Genomic DNA, 17,667 nt, shown 5'->3' with positions numbered 1-17,667 from the left:
TATACATTTACTGTAAAAACTAGAGTAAATGGTAAGAAAACATTACTAATGAATATCTAGATTCACCAAGAGACAGCCACCAGAGGCATTACGTATATTCATAGTGTTGCGTTGCCATCACCACTGTTTCTAAAACTTTTCATCACCTCAGAATCTTCATTAATTTTCATTTAAATGCACATTTTAAACTTTTAAAAACAAAATTTGAATCAGTGTTATACACAGCTGATACACAGCATCTTTTGTTAAAAGCTGTATTTTGTCATTGTTTTAAAGTTTTTATTGAAATATACATGAAAAAGTGCACATATATTAAATACACAACTTGATAAATTTTCAGTAAGTGAACATTTCTGTGTAACTAGCACCCTGATCAAAGTTCTCAGAATCCTTTCGTCCCCTTCTTTAGAATTACCTTCCTCAAAGTTAATCACTATCCTGACTTTTAACACTGCAGTTTAAAAAACTTTAGTCTACTAAATGTAATGTACGGTTAGAAAACAGGCTTTTGGTATGACAACCACAGGTTCAAATCCCGGCCAACAGGCATAAGACAGTCTTTATGAACTTCAGTTACCCTATTTAACAGGGCCAATAATATCTTCCACATAACGATGCTTGTATAAAATGCAGTCACATTTATAAAACACTTAGCAAGTGCTGACCATGGCAGCGCTCAGATTAGTCAGCAGTGCCCAGTACTGAAGTTCACGCCATAACACTGGGCACAACAGAGGACAGTGCACAGCAACTATTGCTGTTGTTATCATTATCCTTTTGCATCTACTTTAAATCAGAACTTATGTGATATTTCCTGGTTTCTCTTCCTGTTTCTCTTTTAATCCACCTGTCTGCCTGCTTTCTATTTTGACATTTCCTTGCACAGGATAACAACAGATGCTACATTATTATCTGAACTCAACCAATTATACTACAGACAAATCAACAACAGTAGCTCATTACCCCATTCACTGTGCAGACAATGTCTGCTCCTCAATGCACCCAGTCTCCAGGGCTTTTCCCCAGAATGAAAACAGACCTCAGATATCCCTCACCAGTGATCCAATGTGGAAAACAATGGAGAGATACTAGGTAAGTCAGCAACCTTGGGATCTGAATACCCAAATTTTACTGGCAAAAAAAGAACAAAAATACATCAGTAGCTCAGTTTCAAACTGGCTAAAAGCAAAGGCCTTGTGTAAGTAAATATTGTGGTAAAACAAATGACATAAAGGACAGCTACAATTGAATAGCAGTCATGGTAAACACTATTGTTAAACTTTTGTTTGCTCAACAAATACAGTTTTTTATTTGCATTATTTCAGGTTTGTAACAAAACGAGGAAACCTAGTGTAAGTTGCAAATATGAACTGATCTTGGGCTTTTTGTTTCACTAAAGTCAAATGAATATTCAAAGCATTCACATTTGAGGGATGAGAAATGAGGACTCTTTGAAGTGAAATTAAGCAGTAAAGACAAATATCCAAGAAAGATTGTTTCTATACAATTATGTTTTTTAAACAGAAAGTGTAGGATACACCTACACCAACCTTTAATAAGAATAATCCAAGACTGGCCTAACGTACACCCACCTATGCATATGTAAATACATGCACACTCTCTTCTAGTCAGTTATGAACAGACACTAAATAACAATTTATAGCTGGCTGAAGCAGAGTGTGAAATAGCTAAAGCTAACATTCATTAATTCCATGAACTCTTAAAATGAGCACCTATGTGTCACCTCCCATCTAGGTGATGGGAAAATAAGAGCGAACAAAACAGATAAAATATTCTGCTTCCATGAGGCCAACATTTTAATAGGGTGGGAGAAAAACAACAAATATACACACAAGAAAATACACATTTTGCCACATAATGATGAGTACTATGGAGAAAAGAGCAGGAAGTATTGGTAAAGGGAGGAAGTGGAACATTAAATACCATAAACCTTGGTACAAATATAAATACAAATACCATAGGCCTCAGTGAGTAGAGGCCTAAAGGAGAGAAGGAGTCATATTTATATCTGAGAGAAGTATTATATGCAAAAGTCACAGTAAATGCTAAGCCAGAATGATCAGGTGGAAAGGGGTAGGAGTTGGAGTCAGAGAGGAAGTAAAGGAGAAGAGTGATTAGATCATTTGTCTTGAGTAGCCCAATTAAATGACTTTTTTTCCCATTTAAAAATTTAGGTATAATTTATATATAGTAGCTCAGTTGGTAAAGAATCTGCCTGCAATGCAGGAGACCTTGGTTTGATTTCTGGGTCAGGAAGATCCGCTGGAGAAGGGATAGGTTACCCACTCCAGTATTCTTGGGGTTCCCTTGTGGCTCAGATGGTAAAGAATCTGCCTGCAATGCAGGAGACCTGGGTTCAATTCCTGGGTTGGGAAGATCCCCGAGAGAAGGGAAAGGCTACCCACTCCAGTATTCTGGCCTGGAGAATTCCATGGACTGTATAGGCCATGGGGTCACAAAGAGTCAGACACAGCTGAGTGGCTTTCATTTTCCCTTTCCTTGGAAGAAAAGCTATGACAAACCCAGACAGCATATTAAAAAGCCGAGACATTACTTTGCTGACAACAGTCCATCTAGTCAAAGCTATGGTTTTTCCAGTAGTCACGCAATGACGTGAGAGTTGGACCATAAAGAACGCTGAGTGGCAAAGAACTGATGCTTTAGAACTGTGGTGTTGGAGAAGACTCTTGAGAGTCCCTTGGACTGCAAGGAGATCAAACCAGTCAAACCACTTTCACACACACACACATATACAGTAAAACTCATCCTTTTTTGATGAGTTTTGATAAATGCATATATTTGTCTAACCATCATCAGCCATCAATATAAAGAACAATTCTATCATCTACCTCCCAATTCCCCTATCCCCAGGCAACCTGTTTTCTATCCCTGGTTTTGCCTTTTCCAGAATGTTATATAAATTTAGTTATAAATGTCATATAAATGGCTTCCTTCATTTAATGTAATGCATTTGAGATTCATCCATGTTGTTGAATATATCAGTAGTTCACTTCTACCTATTGCTGATTGGTATTCCATTATGTAGCTATATTACCGTTTGATTACTCTTTCTCCAGCTGAGGGACACTTGAGCTATTTCCAGTTTGGGGTGATTACAAACAAAGCCAATATAAACATCTGAGTACAGGCTTCTGCATACAAATATATTTTTCTGTTAGTTTCATTTCATTGATATAAATACCTAGGTGTGACTGCTGGGTCATATTGTATGTACATTTTAACTTTATAAGAAAGTGCCAAATTATTTTCCAAAGTGGATGTGCTATCATTAATGATGCCCATCATTAATATATGAGCATTCCAGTGGCTCTTCATCTTTGCTACTACTTGGTACTGTCCTTTTTTTTTTTCTAAATGCTATTCTACTGACAATTAGTGTGTATCTACTGTGGTATTAATTCGCATTTCCCTAATGACAAATAATGTTGAGTATCTTCTCACATCCTTATTTGCCCTGATGTATATCTTCCTTGGTGAAGTGTCTGTTCAAATATTTGGCCCATTTTTAAACTAAGGGTTTTTTAAAAAAAATTATTGAGTTTTGAGAGTTCATTATATATTCTGGATATTAGAAAGATGACTTTTTTTTCAGTCTGTGGCTTGTCTTTTCAGTTTCTTAACAATGTCTTCTGAACACAAGTTCTTAATTTTGATGGTCTAAATATTTGTTATTTTTTGACTTGTGCTTTTGGTGTCAGAACTAAGAAATCTTTGCTTCACTCAAAACCATGAAGGTTTTCTCCTATGTTTTCTTTTAGGGCTTTAATAGTTTTAGGTTTTACAATTAGGTTTATGACCCATTTTCAGTTAATTATTGAACATGACACAAGATATGGACTGGAAGTGTTTTTACTGTTTTGTCTTCAATTTTGTTTTGCATATATCCATATATCTACTAGTTTGCAGCATCATTTGTTGAAAAGATCATCCTTTCTCCATTGAATTGTCTTGGCACTTTTTCAAAAATCAACTGATGATCCATACATGTGGATCTATCTCTGGATTTTGTTCTGTATCATGGATATATGGCACCATCATTTTGGCAACCCCCACACTGTCTTGATTATACTGTCTTGAACTCTAGTAGTGTAAATCCACTACTCTTTTCTTTCAAAACTGATTTTTGGCTATTCTAGTTCTACTGGCTTTTCATAAAAATTTTAGAATCCATTTGTGAATGTCTAGAAAAAGAAAAAAAATCCTGCAAGGATTTTGATTGAAATCACTGTAAAGATTTTAGCTTTTATTTTGAGATATGAAGATAAGTGATCTGAAATGATATGCTATGCCAATTGTTTTAAGAAGAATGTATCAAAAGACATACAGGAAAGGCAAAATGGAGGCATGGAGTCAAGCTGTGAGGATACTAAAGTAATCCAGGTAACAGAAAATGGTTGCTTAGGTGAGGGTTGTAGCAGTGGGGTTAGTGAGAAGCATCTGAGTTCCACATACATTTTGAAGGTAGAGTCAACAGGATTTGCCCTATTTGTTAAATAGGGACATGAAAGAGAGAAGTTAAGAGTAGTTCCAAGCTTTTTGGCTCAAACAACTGGACAGATTTTCCACTTATGATAGGGAAGGCTGTGGATGGTAAGATTGGGTGGGGAGAGTAAGATCAGTTGTTCAGTTTAAGATATGTTAAGTTTGTGATGCCTATCAGACATCTAAATGGAGATGATGGGCTGAAAATTATATATTCATATCTGGAGTTCGAGGAATGGAAAGAGATGGAGATATAAATTTGGGTGCCAAATGTATAGACAGTACTTAAAATCATGATAATAAACGAGATCATCAAATAAGTGTAATGGATCTTATACAGGTATTGCTGGTCTGACTCAATCCTGGAGCCACAATCCCACTGCTGGGCATACACACCAAGGAAACCAGAATTGAAAGAGACACATGTACCCCAATGTTCATCGCAGCACTGTTTATAATAGCCAGGACATGGAAACAACCTAGATGTCCATCAGCAGACGAATGGATAAGAAAGCCGTGGTACATATACACAATGGAGTATTACACAGCTATTAAAAAGAATACATTTGAATCAGTTCTAATGAGATGGATGAAACTGGAGCTGATCATACAGAGTGAAGTAAGCCAGAAAGAAAAACACCAATACAGTATACTAACACATATATATGGAATTTAGAAAGATGGTAATGATGACCCTGTATGCAAGACAGCAAAAGAGACACAGATGTGTATAGCGGACTTTTGGACTCTGAGGGAGAGGGAGAGGGTGGGATGATTTGGGAGAATGGCATTGAAACATGTATACTATCATGTAAGAAACGAATCGCCAGTCTATGCTCGATGCAGGATGCAGGATGCTTGGGGCTGGTGCATGGGGATGATTCGGAGGGATAATGTGGGGTGGGAGGTGGGAGGGGGGTTCATGTTTGGGAGCTCATGTACACCCATGGTGGATTCACGTCAATGTATGGCAAAACCAATACAGTATTGTAAAGTAAAATAAAGTAAAAATAAAAATTTAAAAAAAAAAAGAGAGAAAAAAAAAGAAAGTGCTCAGCACAGTGTTTAGGACACATTAACTGCTCAAGAATTGATGCTTTTGAACTGTGGTGTTGGAGAAGACTCTTGAGAGTCCCTTGGACTGCAAGGAGATCCAACTAGTCCATTCTAAAGGAGATCAGTCCTGGGTGTTCATTGGAAGGACTAATGTTGAAGCTGAAACTCCAATACTTTGGTCATCTGATGCGAAGAGCTGACTCATTTGAAAAGACCCCGATGCTGGGAAAGACTGAGGGCAGGAGGAGAAGGGGACGACAGAGGATGAGATGGTTGGATGGCATCACCGACTCAATGGACATGGGTTTACGTGGACTCCAGGAGTTGGTGATGGACAGGGAGGCCTGGCATGCTGTGGTTCATGGGGTTGCAAAGAGTCGGACATGACTGAGCAACTGAAGTGAACTGCTCAGATAGTGACATGCTGATGGCAAAACTGATTGTCATTATGGTCCAGTGTAATGGTATTATGTATGTGAAAAGAAGCAACTTACCTAAGATGAAAACATAAACTATAAAAAAATAGTTTTAGTTTAATAACCTGTTCATGGTGCCACCTTCATTCTTCCTGTGTAGAGTAATAGGTAAAAAGAATACTGGATAGGAGTTCTGGTTCTGCTTTTACTAGACAAATGCTAGGTTCAGTTGAGTTCAGTCGCTCAGTCATCTCCGACTCTTTGTGACCCCATGAATCACAGCACGCCAGGCCTCCTGGTCCATCACCAACTCCTGGAGTTCACTCAGACTCATGTCCATCAAGTCAGTGATGCCATCCAGCCATCTCATCCTCTGTCGTCCCCTTCTCCTCCTGCTCCCAATCCCTCCCAGCATCAGGGTCTTTTCCAATGAGTCAACTCTTTGCATGAGGTGGCCAAAGTATTGGAGTTTCAGCTTCAGCATCAGTTCTTCCAATGAACACCTAGGACTGATCTCCTTTAGGATAGACTGGTTGGATTTCCTTGCAGTCCAAGGGACTTGCAAGAGTCTTCTCCAACACCACAGTTCAAAAGCATCAATTTTTCGGCGCTCAGCTTTTTTCACAGTCCAACTCTCACATCCATACATGACCACTGGAAAAACCATAGCCTTGACTTGTTGGCAAAGCAATATCTCTGCTTTTCAATATGCTATCTAGGTTGGTCATAACTTTCCTTTCAAGGAGTAAGCGTCTTTTAATTTCATGGCTGCAATCACCATCTGCAGTGATTTTGGAGTAAAATAGGCTTTTAAATCCTGCTATGATCTTATTTTCTTCATCTGTAAGATGGTAATGATTGTATCTCCCATAATCCATTTTGTAGGATGGCTGTGAAGATTAAATCAGAGAATTGAAGAGAAGTGCCAATGTTTCTAGTTCCATCTTCTTCTGTTCTCTCATTTAGTGGTCTTTAATACTGCTTAGGATTTTCTACTTGAGGAGGCATAAAGATTGAAAGGAACCAACTCTGGGTAGATAGGCAAAAACGCAACGTTAAAATTTTCTGTTTGAGGAAACCAGCAGCAAAAGGGAATAGCTTTGGGTCCATTCTTTCCTACCCATGATTCCCCAAAACTTGGCCTTCTAGCACTTAGCTCTAGTGATTAAGACCGTGTTCCAAATTTGCCCATTTACAGTTCTGAGGAAGTCCTATGCCTTTCTCCCTTTTTTCATGATTATCCAGCCCATACCTTTTGCCATTTGTCCAACCACCTATCTATTCAATCCATCCAAAATACTCTTCCACTTCATCTTTAACCACCGGTGTATTATCAGTCCTCCAAAGCTTCCTTCCTCTGTTAAGTCTTCCTCGTTGCCTTCCTAGTCAGAGGTCATCTTCCTCACAACCTGCTATTCTACTGGTTTTTACAATGTATATTATATTTTCCTATAGTTATTTGGTATTCATCTACCCCCCTGTACTAAACAGTGAGTTCCTTGAGGGTACAGGCTGTCTCACACTTGCTATATAGTACCCACAGTACCAGATTCATTGATCTGTACACACAAAAATATTAACAAATATTTGCTGAATACTGACTGATTAAAAGACTTGGGAGTCAACAATCTTAGTTGAAACCTTCTCTACTTACTCCAAACTCAGTGGCAAAAAACAATATTCAGGAAAGATTTCTTAAAGGATATGTAGTTCATACATTTCTTTAAAAATAATTTTTTTTTAAATTTATTTTTTGGCTGTGCTAGGCCTTTGTTGCTACACAGGCTTTCTCTACCTGTGGCGTGTGGAGGCTAGTTTCTAGTTGCAGTGCACAGGCTTCTTATTGTAGTGGCTTCTCTTGTTGCAGAGCATGGGCTCTAAGGCACGCAGGCTTCAGTAGTTGTGGCTCCTGGGCTCAAGAGCATATAGCCTCAACAGTTGGGGCACATGGGATCTTCCCAGATCAGGGATTGAACCCATGTTTCTTGCATAGGCAGGCAGTTTCTTTACCACTGAGCCACCAGGGAAGCCCCATACATTTCTTTAATTATGATAAAATCTGTTCTTTAAACTGAACTATGAGAAAAATGTATTGTTTGAGCCTTTGCAGAGATGTTTTCATTAAATTGTGCTCTGGTCTTATGACTTTAAAGTTGAAAGTTGTAAGCTGTCATACATGACTTGCTATTGCTATTACAGCTACTGGATACAGCTGAGTACAGTATTCGCCATACTGCATAGTTTCCTCCTGAACAGGAACCACATGGAACATCGCTCTATGGTCTTTGTGCTTGAAAAATCTAGGCACTTTTTGAGGGACTGTAACATCAGCTTTTATCTGATATTATAGACAGAGTAACACCTGTAAACAATCATATTTTCCGTTAGCTCAAGAGAAGCAAATAACAAATTCTGTGGCAAATGTACAGAACTCAGTCATATGCATTTGGTGTCTCTGCTGGATTATCTGTTGTCAACATATTAATCTTATCTTTGGCTTTATCTTTCTTAATTTACCTTGTCTTGATTTCTGTATCTTTTCTTTTGCTTTTAATCTATTTGAATTGAATTGCATGTATTTATGTCAGTTACTTGAAACTAATTTTGGAAAGAAGAAGATATATAAATTTGCAAGACAGCACAAATTTTTGTTGTCATTTCTTTTTTTTCCCCTTCAGAATAGTCTTACAGACTTTCACCTTATCATGGCCAAGGACCAGATCAAAATACATTCCTAGATTTTACTGATTTTACTTCAGGGTTTACCACAGCAAAATAAAGCCAATCCTGAAGGAATTTTCCTGTAACTAAGGTGATCTAACTATTCAGTACTTAATTTTTCTAAAGAATTTTGTAATACTTAGAGATAATGAAAATAATAAAACCATTCTTGTTTCTCAATGCAATTACATAGGTTAGGTTTTCTGGAAAGGGATGCAGTGTTACTGTGAAAAGTCAGGTGACTTGGTTTCTAGTCCAGATGATGTGTCCAACCAGTTTGGTGACCATAAGCAAACTGTATAATCTCCCTGGGTCTCAAGTTTTTCAGAGGTTTCAAAATACTAGCTTTTCCCAAAGAGACATTTGTTATACACTAGTGTGCTGAAAGATGTTAACTGGTGCTCCACGAAAAAATAGGAACTGAGTCTGGATAGCAATGAATTAAATTGCTCAGTTGTGTCTGACTCTTTGCAACTCCATGGACTGTAGCCCACCAGGCTCCTCTGTCCACAGGATTTTTCTAGCAAGAATACTGGAAGTGAAGAGAAGTGAAGTGAAGTCACTCAGTCTTGTCTGACTCTTTGCGACCCCATGGACTGTAGCCTACCAGGCTCCTCTGTCCATGGAATTTTCCAGGCAAGAGTACTGGAGTGGGTAGCCATTTCCTTCTCCAGGGGATCTTCCCAATCCAGCGATCAAACCCGGGTCTCCTGCCCTACAGGCAGACGCTTTACCGTCTTAGCCACCAGGGGGAGTGGGTTGCTATTTCCTCCTCCAGGGGTTATGTTCCTGATCCAGGAATCGGATCCATGTTTCCTGAGTCTCCTGTGCTGGAGGCAGATTCTTTATCCCTGAGCCACCAGGGAAGCCCAAACTAAGATAAGCAGAAGATAAACAGTTTCTCAGTGGTGGGATTTATAAAAGTCATTAATGCAGCTCTCTGAGGGAAAGGATAGTTCAGCATTACCTGAAGTTGTTTTTGGGAGTACACCAAAGGCGAAGTTCAAGTAATGACTAGCTGCAAAGTATGACTTATCCTTTCTCCCTCTGCATCCTGTCCTTACACATGTTTACAGCTGGAACACACCGGCACTGAAGTATGCTAAAGGATATTTATGGGGTTTTCTATGAGAGAAAAAGCTTTACCAACATTTGGAAAGAGAGAAAATTTTAGCCAAGGGTAAATAAGGTAAATCATCAGAAGAAAGTACATATGCTACCAAGCTCAAGATTCCCTGGAGATGGGAAGAGCTACCCACTCTAGTATTCTGGCCTAGAGAATTCCATAGTCCATGGGGTCACAAAGAGTCAGACATGACTGAGTGACTCTCACTTTCACTTTCTAGGTCTAAAACAGGCAGTTAATTGTGCACACTTGGCATCTAGCAAATATATGTTGAAACTATACTATTAGAGAGAGAGCAAGCACATTTGTGAAACAGCATAAAAGTGAAAGTTCCAGTATTTAAAAACTATATTTCTTGGGACTTCCCTCATAGTCCAGTGGCTAAGACTCCACATTTTCAGTGCAGGGGTGTCCTTAGTCACTCAGTTGTGTCTGACACTTATGACCCCATGGACTGTTGCCAGGCTCCTCTGTCCCTGGAATTTTCCAGGCAAGAATACTGGAGTGGGCTGCCATTTCCTACTCCAGGGCATTTTCTGGACCCAAGGTTTGAACCCAGGTCTCCCACCTGGCAGGCAGATTCTTTACTGTGTGCCACCTGTGAAGCCCTCAATGCAGGGGGCCTGGGTTCAATCCCTGGTAAGGAAACTAGATCCTGCATGCTACAACTAAAGATGCTGGAATTAAGACCCTTTGCAGCCAAATAAATAAATACTTTTAAAAAACACTGTATTTCTTGAAATAGCCTAAAAGTATAGTGAAAAATCTCTTATCCAAACGTTTATGAAACTCTACACACATGATTCCTACGGTCATACACAATGAAAAATGGCCTTGTACTGGAATGGAGTAAGCAAAAGAGCATGAGCTTGGTACACAGTCATAAAGACCTAAGTGAGAATCTCAGCTGTTCCCATTTCTATGTGTGACTTCTCAATGAGCTTCAGTTTTCTCACATGTGAAGAGAAATCTCTAAGCTTGTAGCTTGTTTTAATGGTCAATAAGTAAACACAGGTAAAGCAGCTGGCAGAGTACTTGACACACAGAAGATGTTTAACAAAGTTATTTCTATCTTCCATTATTGAGAGTCTTCAGCATGCACGAAGACTAGAGTTTGTCAGGTATAGTATCTTGCACATATGTGATAGGCACTCAATAAGTGTTTGAACGTGAATAAACTCTGATTTCCAAACAGTGAAATCTTACACATTTCTCAAGACCTACCTCAAATATCACCTCTTCTATAGAGTTGTCTGATTTCAAAAGCTGTGAAAGATTTTTACTTTGACCCTAAACTCATAAGTATTTTGTTTTTCTCTCATGTTATTTAGCACCCTTTTCCTTGATCTGCTGTTAATTGTAGACATGTTGCATCTTCCCTACAACATGTAATCTCTTCTTGCAGGCAGAAAATGTCTTTCTAGCCTTTGTTTCTCTTTCAGTGCTAAGCATAATTCTTATTCAAAAATCATTTGTTGATGCTGGAGAGGGTGTAGAGAAAAGGGAACCCTCCTACACTGTTGGTGGAAATTGGTGTATTCACTATGGAGAACACTATGGAGGTTTCTTTAAAAACTAAAAGTAGAGCTACCATATGATCCAGCAATCCTACCCCTGGGCATATATCCAGAAAAGATTAAAAACTTTAGTTTGAAAAGATACATAGACCTCAGTGTGTTTACACTGAGGTGTAAACAGCAGCACTGTTTACAATAGCCAAGACATGGAAGCAACCTAAATGTCCATCAACAGATGAATGGATAAAGAAGATGCGCTACCTATACACAACGGAATATTACTCAGCCATAAAAAAGAACGAAATATTGCCATATGTGGCAACATGGATGGACCAAGAGATTATCATACTAAGTGAAGTAAGTCAGACTAAGAAAGACCAATATTATGGTTACCAAAAAGGAAAGAAGGGGAAAAGGGATAAAATAGGAGTATGGGATTAACACACTGCTGCTGCTAAGTCACTTCAGTCATGTCCGACTCTGTGCGACCCTGTAGACGGCAGCCCATCAGGCTCCCCCGTCCCTGGGATTCCCCAGGCAAGAACACTGGAGTGTGTAGCCATTTCCTTCTCCAATGCATGAAAGTGAAAAGTGAAAGTGAAGTCGCTCAGTCGTGTCTGACTCTTGGCGACCCCATGGACTGCAGCCTACCAGGCTCCTCCGTCCATGGGATTTTCCAGGCAAGAGTACTGGAGTGGGTTGCCACTGCCTTCTCCGATTAACACACTACTATATAAAAAATAAACAAAAATAATTTATTGTATATCATAGGGAACTATATTCAAAACCTTGTAATTATCTATAATGGAACAGAATTTGAAAAAGAAATATGTGTGTGTGTGTATATATATATCTGAATCATTTCTCTGTACAGCTGAAATTAACACTATGTTGTAAAGTCAACTATATATCAATTTTTAAAAATCTGCTGAATAAGTTATAAGGCAGCATCCTCTGACAAAAAATGAAGACTAATGGAGTTTTCCTCAGCCCAGGTTAGGGCCATCCAGGCTTTTCCATCACTTGCTTTCTCTTTTTATAAACCAATTTGGCCATTAATTTCATGTCTAGCATAAAGTTCTAAAAGTCCTTTTCTGCGAGCCATCCAAGGAAGTCATTTGATACCACTTCCTTTTTTTTTCCCATTGCACTTCAGGTAAATCACTAGAATACCTTTCACAAATATTATGTAGTTTTATTTTTATAAGACTATGAATTCCTGGAGGGGAGGACCCATTTCCCTGTTCCTAAAGATTTCAGACACATACTAAGTAGTCAAAAAAATATTTGCAAAATAAGTGAATGAAAAATTCTCTGTGTTATCACAGACATGACATGGACTCAAGGTGGGAAAAAAAAAAAAACCAGCCAAGCTAAATGGATTTCTCATAATTAGGGGCCCAGTGCAAGATGTTGCAGGAGTTACTGTTTCTCTGGGTGGGTACAGTGAAGCCTGGGAAAAGGGGAGAAAATACACTCTTTGTGGGGTGAGACAATATTTAGGAAGGATGGGAGTATCTGTCAGGCAGGAAAGCGGAGAGGAATTGAGAAGAATAGAAAACCATGAATCTAGTACAAGGTCAAGTTTTCTAAGAGTTCAACAACATAACAGATCAGGAATGATTCTTCTTAAAAAAAGGTTAGTTTTCCATACTAAAATGAGTCTGGGAAAAGTGGAAAGAATTAAGTTATAAGAAATATTAACATCCTTAGTAGCAAATGCAATGGAAACAGACGTAGCATTTTAATAACTTTTCTAAAAATTATGCCCTACCTCACGTTCTTCTTCTTGTTCTTTTCGAATCTGTTCCAAACGAAATTGTTCTGCCATCTCTCTCTCATGAGCTTCCCTCTGTTGATAAAGGAGAATGTAATTCAACACTCAATAAACACTGGTCTACTTAAAAGAAAAAAATCCATTCTCAGCATGGCCTAGAGGTACACTGTAGTAATGAAAATGTTTATCTCTGGAACAAAGATGGAAATTAAAACAACAAAGCATAGGTCTCTGATCATGTTTAGGTTCCTATTAAACTTGTTTAGGTGCTCTGGGTAGTGCAGCATTCAAGATCCTTTAGAGCTTTCTCTGGTCATCCTTTCTAGTCCTTTCTGCTACCTCAGTTCAGTTCAGTTCAATCAGTCATGTCCAACTCTTTGCTACCCCACGGACTGCAGCATGCCAGGCTTCCCTGTCCATCACCAAGTCCTGGACCTTGCTCAAACTCATGTCCATCAAATCGGTGATGACATCCAATCATCTCATCCTCTTCCATCCCCATCTCCTCCTCCCTTCAATCTTTCCCAGCATCAGAGTCTTTTCTAACGAGTCAATTCTTTGCATCAGGTGGCCAAATTATTGGAGCTTCAGCATCAGTCCTTCCAAAGAACACCCAGGACTGATCTCCTTTGAATGGACCGGTTGGATCTCCTTGCAATCCAAGGGACTCTCAAGAGTCTTCAACACCACAGTTCAAAAGCATCAGTTCTTCTGCGCTCAATTTTTTTTATAGTCCAACTCTCACATCCAGACATGACTACTGGAAAAACCATAGCTTTGACTAGATGGACCTTTGTTGGCAGAGTAATGTCTCTGTTTTTTAATATGCTGTCTAGGTTTGTCACAGCTTTTCTTCCAAGGAGCACGTGTCTTTTAATTTCATGGCTACAGTCACCAACCTCTCTTGTACCCAAATATCAAACCAGCCTCTGTCATGAACCCCGGCTTTCTGCCCTTCCTGCTAGCATATATTACTTCTTCTCTTATCTCTCTTTCTCTATCTGGTTGGAATAAACAGCCTCTTCTATGAAACCCTTCCAAGTACATTTCCACTTCTTGGCTGTCCATAAAAGCTTTCCACTAGAAATTCTGTTCATTGAACTCTTACAGAACTCAGGGCTTCCCTTATGACATTTATGATCCTTGCCCAAGTGTTCCAGCTATCTGTGCTCTTGACTTAATCTACTCTCCACCACAATGACCCTTCTTTTGAGGGTAAGAAACTGTGGCTTATTCATTTTCCTCTTGTGGAAGTGTGTGCTCAAAAGCACTAAATAAGCCAGTGGTTCTCAACCCTGACTGCACATTAAAATCACCTGAAGAGTTTTTAAAACATTGCTAAATTTTACCATAGGCTGATTAAAGAACAAATGAAGTAAATACTAGGCCCATTTGTATCTTCATTTCTCATGATTCTTGAAAAAGCTCTATCTTGTCAAAATGAACCATGCTTTAAGAACCAAAGGCAGAATTATATTCTTTCTGTTAACTGAATCCAGCTTTCTCCAAGGCAAAACCACCTCTCATGGATCAAGATGACTAAAGGACTGGCACTTAAATAATCAAAGACTATTTAGGATTGATGTCTTTATCCCAGAAGTCCCTTGACCAAACCTACCTTTGCTCTGTCAGCCTCAAGTGAAAGGCGATAGGCCTCATCTTGTTCTCTCTTCACATTTTCTCTGGCTTCTCGTTCATCCTTATTAAGAAAGGAAAATATTCAGTGCATTTTACCACATTACTGTTTTTTAAAGAAAAAAATGATAATCCTCATCTTATCCCTGTATAAATTTATTATAATTAACAAGGCACTTATAAAGTGTACAGCACAAACAAGTAATAAGGTGCACAGCACAGTATACAGTGAAAATAAAAAGTCTGAAGCCGAGTGCCACCACTTACAAATGGTGCGACCTTGGGTAAGCTATTTAAGTTCTCTAGGTCTTAGTTACCTCAACTATAAAAAAGAAACAACATTTGTCTCATAGGGTTGTTGTGAGAATTCAATATATATATATAAACTATTAATATTTAGGAAAGTACTTGGCGTTTAGTTCTTCAGTGATTAGTTCCTTTCTCTTTTTCTCCTGATTTTTCTAAGATAAACTTGGAGACTGTCAGAACTGGGCCTAAGGGATGGGAGACAGAAAAAGACTAAGAAGTAATCCCCTGGTCAGCACAGAAAGAGGCTGAAATATCACTGCTAAAGCTTGGTTGTGCTGTGCTGTGCTTAGTCACTCAGTTGTGTACGACTCTTTGTGATCCCCTGAACTGCAGCCTACCAGGCTCCTCTGTCCATGGAATTCTCCAGGCAAGAATACTGGAGTGGGTTGCCATGCCCTCCTCCAGGGATGTTCCAGGTGGATTCTTTACCATCTGAGAAAGTATTTCCCCATAACATTCACACTCATGAAGTGTACATAATGTAGAAGTTATTTGAGTTGAAGATCTTTTGGAATATTTTTAATGTCAGAAGTGATTATGCCATCTGCCTACATTTAAACTGTGATGTTATATGAAATAAATTCAACTACCAGAATTTATTTGTTAAATTCTGGAGTATAGCCAGTATATCAATGTGCTGTGCTGTGCTTATTCGCTCAGTCGTGTCCAACTCTTTGCGACCTCATGGACTGCAGTCCACCAGGCTCCCCTGTCCTTGGGGATTCTCCAGGCAAGAATACTGGAGTGGGATGCTATGCCCTCCTCCAGGGGATATTCCCAACCTAGGTATTGAACCCAGGTCTCCCGCACTGCAGGTAGATTCTTCACCGACTGAGCCAGCAGGGACGTATTTATCAATACATGTACTTAAATTTAATAAATACCCACATTGGTTGACATTAGAGTACAGTTTCCTTTTATGGTTATTTTGCAGGATAGGTTGAATCATATAAAGTCATCAATATTTGCTGGCTTTTGACCCATAAAAATGGACATTTCATATGGTTTAACTGAATTCTTTCTTTTTGTCTCCTCGATTCAATATATGTTTACTCAGGCTGAGTATATGCTCAGCATTGTCTTAGGTGCACCCTCTGATATCTACTCAAGGTTGGCCTTCTCCCTGAAGTCTCATACTCCTTTTGGTTTCAATGATCCCATTAATTCTACAATCTCTGGTATGAATAGTAACATTTCATTGATTCCTAATCTTTCAAATAAAAAATTATAAAGAATTAGATGTTGCTGTCCTGAAGTTAATTACTATACTATCTATGATAAATAAGTATGCCAGGGAAATTTAATGTTACAATAAAATATCACAAACAATGTTTAACCTGAAAGATCACTTAGATTGCAAAGTAATCAGGATAATTTACAAGCCATATAATATTACACATGAATAAAACTAGGTTGTAAAAACTTCTACTTGGAGACTTAGTACTTAGCTATTAGTATTTTCATTTTAAAGAAATAGAAGCATATTCCTTTAAAGATATCTTCATTGATTCCAACGGGTATTTCCCACTTTAGTCTACATACTACAGTTTTACTATGACCAGGTACAACCAGACTGATAGGACATATTTTATATATTTCTGTTTATATTTACATTTGCCTAATTCATTACTCTGTAAGCACCTCCCTCCCCCAATATACAAGCTTGTACAGAGTGGATACTTAATAGCTCTTTTGGCCATGGCTGATCTATATTTGATGTATAATATCTTATTTTTTCACCGAGAGAGATAATGAGAAGATTAGTAGACCTGTGTGCAAGTTCCAGCCATGCTATTAGCAAGCTGCGTATTCTTGGGTAAACAGTGTCTCCCTTTTCAGTCATTTATTAACTTGAAGAATCGAATTTTTAAGGATTCTGTGCCTTTCTAAACAAGTCTATCTTTCTAAATTTAGATATCCCTAATATTATCAACAACCTATGGGAGTTCTCTTTTAATATTTCATATAGGGAAATATTTAAGATGCTTAAAATTTTAACTGTAACACACTTTTTGATCTCATTTGCAAATTAGTTTAGATTTCTCTTGTAACATCCTGTACTTTCCCTTTAAAAACATTTATCACAACTGTATTGTCAGATGATTGTTTATTTAATGTGAGAGTTCCCCATGACAACTGTAAGCACCATAAAGGCAGAGACCTTGTCCATACTACATACCTTTATATTACAAGTGTTTTGCACAATGCCCAACTTTTGGGAGGCATTTAACAAGCATCTGCTGAATAAATGAACTGCCTTTCCAGGTATAAAACATTTATTGTCTACTGTAAAAATTAGGGAGGAAAATGATACAGCTCATTCACAAAGCAGCTCCATCTGAGTCAATGAAATTGACTAGCTGGGCAGAAATGACCTGTTACGACACTATGTACACACCACAAAGGGATCTTCTAAAAGCTCTCTGAGCACAAATACAGTCTATAATAGAAGTATTCTAGGTGAACAGCTCTGTTTTAAAACAGACTGTTGCAGATATGAAAGGTCATTAAATACAGGGATCCGTGGCATAAAATGCGGCACCTGTTGTGATAAGACTTCCTAAGCCAGCTAACTTTCTTCCTTCC

At 38.5% G+C, this 17,667-nt stretch overlaps 1 protein-coding gene across 1 annotated transcript in view; it reads right to left on the bottom strand.

Moving 5' to 3' along the window:
• The window catches only part of FAF1 (Fas associated factor 1), a 487,842-nt gene that overhangs the window by 47,180 nt on the left and 422,995 nt on the right, over positions 1–17,667 (bottom strand). Inside the window, exons 16-17 of the mRNA XM_052636540.1 lie at positions 14,756–14,836; positions 13,135–13,212 (exon numbers count right to left, since the gene is read on the bottom strand). Of these exons, the coding sequence (XP_052492500.1) occupies positions 13,135–13,212; positions 14,756–14,836 (159 nt within the window). The remainder of the gene's footprint in view (positions 1–13,134; positions 13,213–14,755; positions 14,837–17,667) is intronic.

The sequence above is a fragment of the Budorcas taxicolor genome, chromosome 3, assembly GCF_023091745.1.
Source record: "Budorcas taxicolor isolate Tak-1 chromosome 3, Takin1.1, whole genome shotgun sequence".
In the NCBI taxonomy this organism is placed as follows: domain Eukaryota; kingdom Metazoa; phylum Chordata; class Mammalia; order Artiodactyla; family Bovidae; genus Budorcas; species Budorcas taxicolor.
This window is presented reverse-complemented; position numbering and strand designations above follow the sequence as displayed.